Source organism: Magallana gigas, chromosome 4 (genome assembly GCF_963853765.1).
Source record: "Magallana gigas chromosome 4, xbMagGiga1.1, whole genome shotgun sequence".
Classification (NCBI taxonomy): Eukaryota; Metazoa; Mollusca; class Bivalvia; order Ostreida; family Ostreidae; genus Magallana; species Magallana gigas.
In genome coordinates this window covers 33,340,942-33,351,374 of record NC_088856.1, presented here as the reverse complement: position 1 = coordinate 33,351,374, position 10,433 = coordinate 33,340,942, and the positions used below count along the sequence as shown (strand labels likewise).

Below are 10,433 nucleotides of genomic sequence, written 5' to 3'. Positions count from 1 at the left end.
CATTTTTAAAAAACCGTAATGTGTTTTGTGTATTTAAATGTGAATATTTTTATGACATGTAATATTTTAAACTGCTTTGGTGTGTTCAATAAAAAATAAAATAGACTTTATTGTTTAAATGTCTAGTAATAAAATTCAATAAAAATAGACTTTAGTGTCAAAGTGAAATCACAAAAATTAAAATTGCAAAAAATAAATATACCTATTTCAGGATCAAATCCCAAAAATCATTGAAAACCAATTATACAGTATCTTTCACCTAATTTTTAAAGCTCTTTATAAAACTTTGATTTTTGGGGCAAAAAATGCATAATACAGCACATAGTCCTTTGCTTAGTTATATAGAGAAAAAAATCGGGACCGTGATTTCAATTCGAGAGATCAAGAACTTCGAGAGATCTTATTCGAGCCATCGAGTGTCACTTGTATTTCGTTTATCATTGAGCCCTTCTTGTCACAGAATGATTTTAAGGTCTTTCACATACTGGGCATTACAGTTCTCAAGTAAATCTAAACCAAATGTGATTTAAACCTACATCAAACTTGTAAGGCCATAGAATTGTCCAGGGGCCAAAGTCTTAACAATTTTAAAGAACCAACAATATGTCAAAATAATTGCATATAACTTAAACCATTGTAAAATTGGACTCCCAAATGGCCCCACCCTAATCCTGAAAAATATGATCTTGACAAATTTGAATCTACACTATCTTAGGTTGCTTTTACTAAAGTTGAACCTTTTCTAGGAAAATGTTTTTTTTATAATAAGATTTTTCTCTATATATTTCCAGTGAAGTGAGCTTACAGCAATGAGGCTACATAGCTGATAGCGATGTGCCTCAAAAACTAAATAGTCATAATAATTATTTATTTTATGCATCATACTATGTCCAAATTGCTCAGTACTACTTAAGTGCGAGACGACATGTCGTAAATCACCCATTGTTCCCAATGTACAGGTCCTTCACCTGCTGTAAGAACTTGTTCAGTAATAATCATTATAATTACAATGATGCTGATAAGCATAATTTCTACAGTTTTGACATGGCTCAAAATTATCTTTTTGTCCAAATTAATTTCTCATTTTCACTGCATCTCCAAATTATCATAAAACAGTCAGTGTTGATTATAGATTAGGTATTGGTATGGTCAATCATCAAACAATAATCAACTTGGAGGAACAATTGTCGCCTGAATAAGCAACCCATGGGTCCTGTGTCTAATGCCTAGACAGCCATTTAAATGAAAAAGTAGGTATTAATTATGAAATGCTTGGATATACACAGCCACTTCAAGATAGCAAGAGTAAACAAGAGGCCCATGGGCCAAATCGCTCACTTGAGGAACAATAGGTATGATAAAATCAGCTTAATGGAGTCATAATACAAACAATCTGGACAATGTACAATAATACATGACATGTAGATCCTGTATAAATAAAATCCATTTTTTCCCCCTGGATATTCTTATGTTTATAATCATTAGTCCCTTTTCCAACAGGATGATTTTATAGTCATATCACATGTTGAGTATTGCAGTTCTCAAAAAGATCCTGAACAATTGTTTATATATGGGATATAAAGCTACATTAAACTCTGAACCTTCTTGTGAGGCCGAAGAATTGTCCTGACGCCAAAGTCTTAACAATTATAAAGAATCATCTGGCTGATTAGTTTCTGAGAAGAAGATTTTTAAAGATTTACTCTATATATTCCTATGTAAAACTTTAACACAACACCCTATTGTGGCCCCACCCTACACCCAGGGATCATGATTTTCACAACTTTGAATCTACACTACCTGAGGAGGCTTCCACACAAGTTTCAGCTTTCCTGGCTGATTCGTTTCTGAGATGAAGATTTTTAAAGATTTTCTCTATATATTCCTATGTAAAACTTCGACCTCCCATTGTGGCCCCACCCTATCCCCGGGGGTCATGATTTTCACAACTTTGAATCTACATTACCTTAGATGCTTCCACACAAGTTTCAGCTTTCCTGGCTAATTAGTTTCTGAGAAGAAGATTTTTAAAGATTTACTCTATATATTCTTATGTAAAAATTCGACCCCCCCATTGTGGCCCCACCCTACCCCTGGGGGTCATGATTTTCACAACTTTGAATCTACACTACCTGAGGATGCTTCCACACAAGTTTCAGATTTTCTGGCTGATTAGTTTCTGAAAAGAAGATTTTTAAAGATTTACTCTATATATTCCTATGTAAAACTTCGACCCCCCATTGTGGCCCCACCCTACATCCAGGGGTCATGATTTTCACAACTTTGAATCTACACTACTTGAGGATGCTTCCACACAAGTTTCAGCTTTCCTGGCTGATTAGTTTCTGAAAAGAAGATTTTTAAAGATTTACTCTATATATTCCTATGTAAAACTTTGAACCCCATTGTGGCCCCACCCTACCCCCGGGGGTCATGAATTTCACAACTTTGAATCTACACTACCAGAGGATGCTTTCACACAAGTTTCAGCTTTCCTGGCTGATTAGTTTCTGAGAAGAAGATTTTTAAAGATTTACTCTACATATTCCAATGTAAAACTTCGAGCCCCCATTGTGGCCCCACCCTACCCCCGAGGGTCATGAATTTCACAACTTTGAATATACATTACCTGAGGATGCTTCCACACAAGTTTCAGCTTTCCTGGCTTTCTGGTTCGTGAGAAGAAGATTTTTGAAAATTTCTCGAAATTTTTCATTAATTTCTAATTATCTCCCCTTGAAAACGGGTGTGGCCCTTAATTTTCACAACTTTGAATCCCCTTTGCCTAAGGATGATTTGTGCCAAGTTTGGTTGAAATTGGCCCAGTAGTTCTTGAGAAGATGTTGAAAATGTGAAAGTTTACGGACAGACGGACGGACGGACAGACAGACGGACGACGGACAAAATGTGATCAGAAAAGCTCACTTGAGCTTTCAGCTCAGGTGAGCTAAAAAGTGTCAAAATCAATACATGTATATCTTAAAAATTAAGTACAGTTGATTGTACACAAAATGTTAAAAGATCTGCCAAATCTTATCCACATTTTACCAATCCCCCTTTTGTTGTTTTAGATCTTTCTCTATCCCTATTTAAAAATCCCCTCCCCTTTGCGGCCCCACTTTTCTCCAGAGAATAATGATATGCACAATCTGTACTTTCACACAAGTTTCAGCTTTTTCTTGGTTGAATCTTTTCCAGAAGATTTCTCTCTACATTTTCCATGTAAAAATTTAACCCCCCCCCCCCCCCCCCTGTTGCGACCCCACCATGGGGATCATGATTTAAAAAATCTGATTCTACACTACCTGCAGATGCTTTTACATAAAGAAAGAAGTACAGTTTCCTTTTATATTTGCCCTAAAATTCAAAATTCGTTTAAATCTCATGAAAATATGCATACAATATCTTGAATACATATATTGTGTACATAAAGTACCAAGTTATACACCTTTATCATGTTTTCAAAGAAGAATACCAACTTCAACATTTTGTCAAATTTCTAAAATGTCAAAAATGATGTCAAAATGTCAAAAGTGATGAAAAACAGCACATTTTCTCATAGTTTTTTAAAGACAAAAATGTGTTTGCAGCCATCGCCCACAACAAAATTAATATATTTTATGTGATATCACATGATAAAGTTTTAACAAGAGATTCATTGTGGGCGACAGCTGTGGACATAGTTCTATTCAAATAACCATTGAAAAATGGTGTCGTCTGCTTAGTTTCCATAAAACTACGGGAAAATGCACTGTTTGTGACATTACAATAACCCATCTGAAAGTCTAATTGGGTAACTATTTATAGATTCTTAATTTATGGGTATTCTTGTGTAAATGTATGTTACATTTCAATTTTTTGCAAAATTTTATCAAATCACTTAAAAACAGGGCAAAATATAAGTGAAACTATACCTAGTTCTTTGTCAATGAGCTTTTTAGACCTTGGTGAGAAGAAGATTTTGAAAGATTTTCCCTATATAGTCCTTTGTAAAACTTGACCCCCTATTGTGGCCTCAACCTACCTCCAGGGACCATGATTTGAACAAATTTGAATCTACACTACTTGAGGATGCTTTCATACAAATTTGGGCTTTTCTGGCTAAATTGTTTTTGAGAGGAAAATTTTTGAAAAATTCCAAAAAAAATTCAATATTTCTAAATTATCCCCCCTTTAAATAGGACATGGCCCTTCATTTGAAGAAACTGGAATCCCTTTCTCCCCATGATGCTTTTTGCCAAGTTTCTTTAAAATCAGTCTGTGGTTCTGGAGAAGATGAAAATGTGAAAAGTTTACAATGACAACAACAACAGACAACAAATTTTATCAGAAAAGCTCACTTGAGCCTTCAGCTTAGGTAAGCTAAAAAATCATAATTATTGCTTATTTTCCTCTTCTCGAATAAACTGTAAAGTTAGACCAGAGAGGCTCGTCATGAAAATTTTGTCTTCCTACTATGTTACATTATGGCAAATACACTGGCTAGAACTTGTTAAATGCAAGGAAAAGTGGTCTGAGTAGATAGATATTCTAATACACGCAAAGGAGCTTGTCACAAACTTTTGGCTTCTTACTATGTGACCACCCCTATACTAAAATAAGTTTAGTGTACACTCATACAACTTGCATAACACAATATTGGCAGTCATACTCCCAAGGTATCCAAAAACACGCTATGATAAAATGTTCCTAGTATGTATAATTCATAGCTCCCAATTATCATCAAATTTTGGCTGATAAAAAGTGCATATTATACAAGAGTCTTTATCATTATTATTAAGGCCATTTCACCAAATGAACAATCACATCCCTATAGCTATCAGTTGTACCTGGTCAACATTTTAAGCTGCATTTTCTGCATGCAAAGTAAATCATAAACATTCACACCTTTATAGCCAGCACAATGCCTTGACTATATGTCTTTGTTTTATCTGCCTCTTCAAAATCGAAAATAATTGGATCTGTTGTGTAATCCAGCGTTGAAGGCACACCAGGGAAGGAGGCACTAAGATTTTGTACAGATAAGACATTGTCCATGTAGAATCCTAGTTGTGCCTCCCAAGTGCTTGGCTGTCTCCGCCTCCTTCTTTCTTCTAAATCTGTCCTGACATTTATTTCCTTTGGTACAGAGGCATTTTCACTTCGAGTAGAGGGCAAGTCTAGGTATTCAGCACTCTTTTTCCGAACAGCAGGGGAGAGGCAGTAAATGAGACTGCTGTTGTTGATAGTACAAGTCTAAAAAGAAAATTGTATCAGAGAGTATTCCTTTTGCACCAAATTTTCAAAATTTTGTAGTTGATTTGATAATAAAATTAAATTTTTATCAAAGTAAGTAAAATTTGTAGCCAATATAGAAATGTTATCACAACACCTCCAATTAATTCATTTTGTGTGAAACATTTTGCATAGAGTTTAAAACACAAAATGCAAGAGGTTTCAGAGACTATTGCTTACAAAAATTTGCTGGTGGCCATGTTGCATTTTCTTTGTTTTTGATGTGCAAATATATTGTCACTAGTCTTAAATTGCCATTGTGCTTTTCCATTTTGTCTTTCATAATTATTAACTAATATTCATTGTAATTATGTTGTCTATTGAGATCTGTGTGATTTTAAAAATACATTGTATTGAAAGCTTAGTTTTGGAATTCAGTCCTATAACACACCAGTCTTATAACAAACCAGGCTGTATGTGCAGACAAATTGAATTCCACATGATAGCATGTCTGCATTTATATTATTTATATTCAGTTTAAGAATTATTTGCATAAAATATCTTTGTATTTAAGACATTTAATACACCTTTTGTCAGGGATATGGAATACTAGATGGAACAGCCATATAACAAGCTGTTTAGTGTGTGCCAGAAACTTTGTGTGGAAAACTCTTGTGGAGATAGGACAGATAAAATTTAACAATTTATAAAACAAGAGGCTAAATGGGCCACATCACTCACCTGAGCAACACTGGCTTTATATGGGCATTTAAAGGGGCATGGTCACGATTTTGGTCAAAAATTATTTTTTCGATTTTAATGTTTTCAATGCTTCAGTAAGGCATTTTTAATAGGCAACCAAAATTTGATTGTCATTTGTTGAGTCATAAGCGAGTTACAGAGCTTACAATTCTTCGTTATGTAAACAAAGCTTTTGTTTACATTTTGAAAGTTGAAGTGAAAATTCCAGTTTTAGACCTCAAATGAATGTGTTAGTAGTTAGTAACTGTTTATTTTTGCTTAAAATGAATAAAAAGATAGACAAATTAGCTCAAAAAAGATTTTTTACTGGTATATTGAACATATGTAAACAAAAACAGGGCACAAGCCTTGTTTACATGACAGAATTGTGAGCCCTGTATCTTGCTTAAAACTTATCGACTGGCACCCTAATTTCATTTGATCATTAGAAATGCATTCCTAAAGCATTGTAAATAATAAAAACAGAAAAATAAAATTTGACCAAAACCGTGACCATGCCCCTTTAAAGGATATTGTGCCATATGACCCCTCGGTAGATTAACCAAAAATAGATATCCAAATTTAACAATTCTCTAAAATTCTCTCAAGTTAAAATAAAAAGAAACTAAGCATGCTACACGAAAATCAAAACAAGCTAAACCACCGTCACAAGTGAACATGTCAACGCATTGAAATATTTAACCTTAATTTACTTCACATAAACTGCTCAAATATATTTTGGACTAAATATTCCCTTTGCACGTAAACGGTTGCACAACAAGCAAATTCATCTCTGTTCAAGATAGAATGAGAGTACCAATGCACCGGATGTTGACATCAGAGAAGTGTTAATACAAGATTGAGCTGCGCAGAAAAAGGTATGGCTAAGGTGATTGGCTGAATTAATTGCTGAAATAATGATTATTTCAAAGTAAATTTATCACTGTTTAAAATAAATGATGGATTGAAGAAGTACTGCAAAAAGTAAAGAAATAAGAGGGGTTGAAATAGGGGGTGGGTGTCAATTTTGGGACTTGGATTTATTTGATGGGATTGCTGTAAGTTGTAAACAAGCTGAATTTTGACCTATAAACGCCATGGGACCCTATGTATTTCTATTGATTTTGTGTTAGTGCTTGGAATGAACTTTCAAATGTGACCAAGGATATGTGTGTAAGTATAATAGCAAACTGCAGCCAGGTGGGTTTAGGTTAACATTGAGCCCTATGGGAAATGAATTGGTACTCTTTTCCCAGATGGAATGAGAGTACCAGTGCACCGGATGTTGACATCAGAGAAGTGTTAATACAAGATTGAGCCGCGCAGAAAAAGGTATGGCTAAGGTGATTGGCTGAATTAATTGCTGAAATAATGATTATTTCAAAGTAAATTTATCACTGTTTAAAATGAATGATGGATTGAAGAAGTACTGCAAAAAGTGAAGAAATAAGAGGGGTTGAAATAGGGGGTGGGTGTCAATTTTGGGACTTGGATTTATTTGCTGCGGATCGCTGTAAGTTGTAAACAAGCTCAATTTTGACCTATAAACGCCACGGGACCCTATGTATTTCTATTGATTTTGTGTTAGTGCTTGGAATGAACTTTCAAATGTGACCAAGGATATGTCTGTAAGTATAATAGCAAACTAGCCAGGTGGGTTTAGGTTAACATTGAGCCCTATGGGAAATGAATTGGTACTCTTTTCCCTATAGAGACCCTATTTTTTAAATGTTTTGTAGCTTAAAAATTGAAAAAGGTTAATTATTTCATAATGAAGAGAGCAGATATAACATTTTAAAACACTAGAAGTAAAATTAATACTGCAAATGTAAATTTGAGGGTGGGAGTGGCTGTCATTTTCAAAATAAGGGGGGGGGGTACTGAATGAGTGTAAAGGGTAATATAAGGGTGTCCAGGCAAGAATAAAAGCAAAAAAATGTGGTGTTTTATGGTAAATTGGATAAAATAATAGTTGATCACCTGTGTTGCACTCCACTATTTCAGTTCTTTGCTTGTATATTTGTTTTAATTGTACAAGATTTTTGAGAAAAATCTTGACTGACCAGCTGTTCAATATAGAATCTGGACCAAACTTAGGTTTAACTCAGACTTTTTTCTGATATTCTGTTATTTTTGTGTGCTCCATATTACCATTGACTTCTCAGAAGTGTCTATAGTCTTTTTAAATAGATTAAATGATGCTACCCAATGCCAATTTGATTCGTCTGAGCTATTTTTCAGCAGACCATTTATTGTACATGGATTGCGCAGCTTGATCGAAAGAGTGATTCGGATCAAATACTGCCTCCCATACTTTTCAGCCATCCTTGCAGAGGAGTTCCGCAGTCTTCTTTTAAGCCTGAAGTGGTCTCGTGCAATAAGGTTGATGTAAAAGAAGGTTTGCGTCACACACCCTGAGACTACATCCACTGTCAACAGTGTCAGCATCTGGTAGGTTGCCACGTTTCATTTTTGTTATCCCCAGTTCAATGATTTAGAGTTTTGGGGCTAGAAGGAATACAGTTTAGAGTTTGGGAATATGTCTAGTCTGAAATGTAGAATGAGTGCCCCCCCCCAGGGTTTGGAAAGGGAATGTTTAATTTACATGATCATTACACATGAAACAGAATGGGGACCACTTTCTAGTCTTGGGGTGACACCTGGGATTCATGTCAACTGAATATGGAATATACTTTATTTGCATGATGACATTTTATGAGTTTGGTTGGGACTTTTTGTGAAGTTTTAATAGTTCAAATGCTTGAAAATGTCAACAGTGTAGAGAACAAGACAGCAGTTTTTAGAGTTACTTCCCTTTGGCTTACTGGTCAGTGTTGCAGAATTTCAACATAATGCAATTTCTTTTATTTAGACTAGCTGCATCTAATTTTTTAATTTTTTCCTTGAATGTTATTCTGACTGCATAAATCACATGTGGTAATACATGTAATTACATGTAATTTCATGTAATTGTGCTTTTTCTGTACCCCACCCCTGAATAATGATTTAATTTTGTATTTATGTGTGTAATAATGATATATATGTATATTTGTAAGACATGTATGATAAAAATTGATGTTTAAACATTGGTTTGTGCAATGAATAACTTGTAACACTGATTTTCTCTCATTCGTGCACTTAGGAGAATTTTAATTTTTTTGCCTCCTCTGTCTTCAGAGATAGGGGCACCAGGGCGTCGGAGTCATTTTGTCACTTTATAACGCTGACAGAGAGTCCGTATCCATCTGATCCATCATGACAGATATTTTTCTTCATGATGCAGGTAAAATTATTAGTATACTAGTCTCTGTCTCTTTACTGTGAGGCATATTTGTGGTATCAAACCAGAACAATTACCCTTCTAGATTTTTTAACATTGTCAAAAAATTCTCTTTTTCTAGGTGTAAATTCCAAAAATTTTACAATTTATCAGTTCTGTTTATTACTACAATGACTGAGCTGTAATATAATGTCAAAAATATGTACCTCTCCTTTTTCAAAATTACTGTAATACAAAATGACAGGGGGCACCTGCTAGTTCTCTAAGCTGCATTAGACTGGGGGGTGGTGATATTGTTTGCACCTGCTAAATCAACAGGAAAGGCCAGATTAGGATTAATTGGCTTATCAGAGTCAATAATGATTAAATTTTCATGATGTGAATATTTTTTACTTATAAGTCAATATTTAGCCTGTTTAATTTGCATAATTCACCAGGTTTTCATCTAATTTAAGAGGTTTTCTCAAATTCTGGGTAGAATCCACCCTTATTTAAAAAATTTATCAAATTTGTTCATGAAACCCTTAAATACATTTAAACAAACACATTCATTCCGTTTTTCCATGTATTTTATTTGTTAAAGTCATTAAAAAGCAGTCAATTCATCTTGAGTCTCACTGTGAGCCCACTCTCCTTACAGCATTTGCCGAGGGAGAGAGCCTGATACTCAGACGAGCCAGCATAAATATAAATCAAGATCCAGGACTCAAGTTTCATACACAATTAGAGGTATATGTATAAGGTTCATGAAAAACACAAATTTGCCTAATTCTGAGGTGAGTAAAATTATGAGTATAGGAATGAGAGTACCAGTGCACCGGATGTTGACATCAGAGAAGTGTTAATACAAGATTGAGCCGCGCAGAAAAAGGTATGGCTAAGGTGATTGGCTGAATTAATTGCTGAAATAATGATTATTTCAAAGTAAATTTATCACTGTTTAAAATGAATGATGGATTGAAGAAGTACTGCAAAAAGTGAAGAAATAAGAGGGGTTGAAATAGGGGGTGGGTGTCAATTTTGGGACTTGGATTTATTTGCTGCGGATCGCTGTAAGTTGTAAACAAGCTCAATTTTGACCTATAAACGCCACGGGACCCTATGTATTTCTATTGATTTTGTGTTAGTGCTTGGAATGAACTTTCAAATGTGACCAAGGATATGTCTGTAAGTATAATAGCAAACTAGCCAGGTGGGT

At 34.6% G+C, this 10,433-nt stretch overlaps 1 protein-coding gene across 7 annotated transcripts in view; it reads right to left on the bottom strand.

The window, feature by feature from the left end:
• LOC105342164 (plexin-B) overlaps positions 1–10,433 on the bottom strand; it is a 288,820-nt gene that overhangs the window by 71,593 nt on the left and 206,794 nt on the right. For all 7 annotated transcript variants that reach the window (XM_034449323.2, XM_066082177.1, XM_034449322.2 and 4 more), the window contains one exon: positions 4,888–5,235. In XM_034449323.2, coding sequence (XP_034305214.2) covers positions 4,888–5,235 — 348 coding nt within the window. The remainder of the gene's footprint in view (positions 1–4,887; positions 5,236–10,433) is intronic.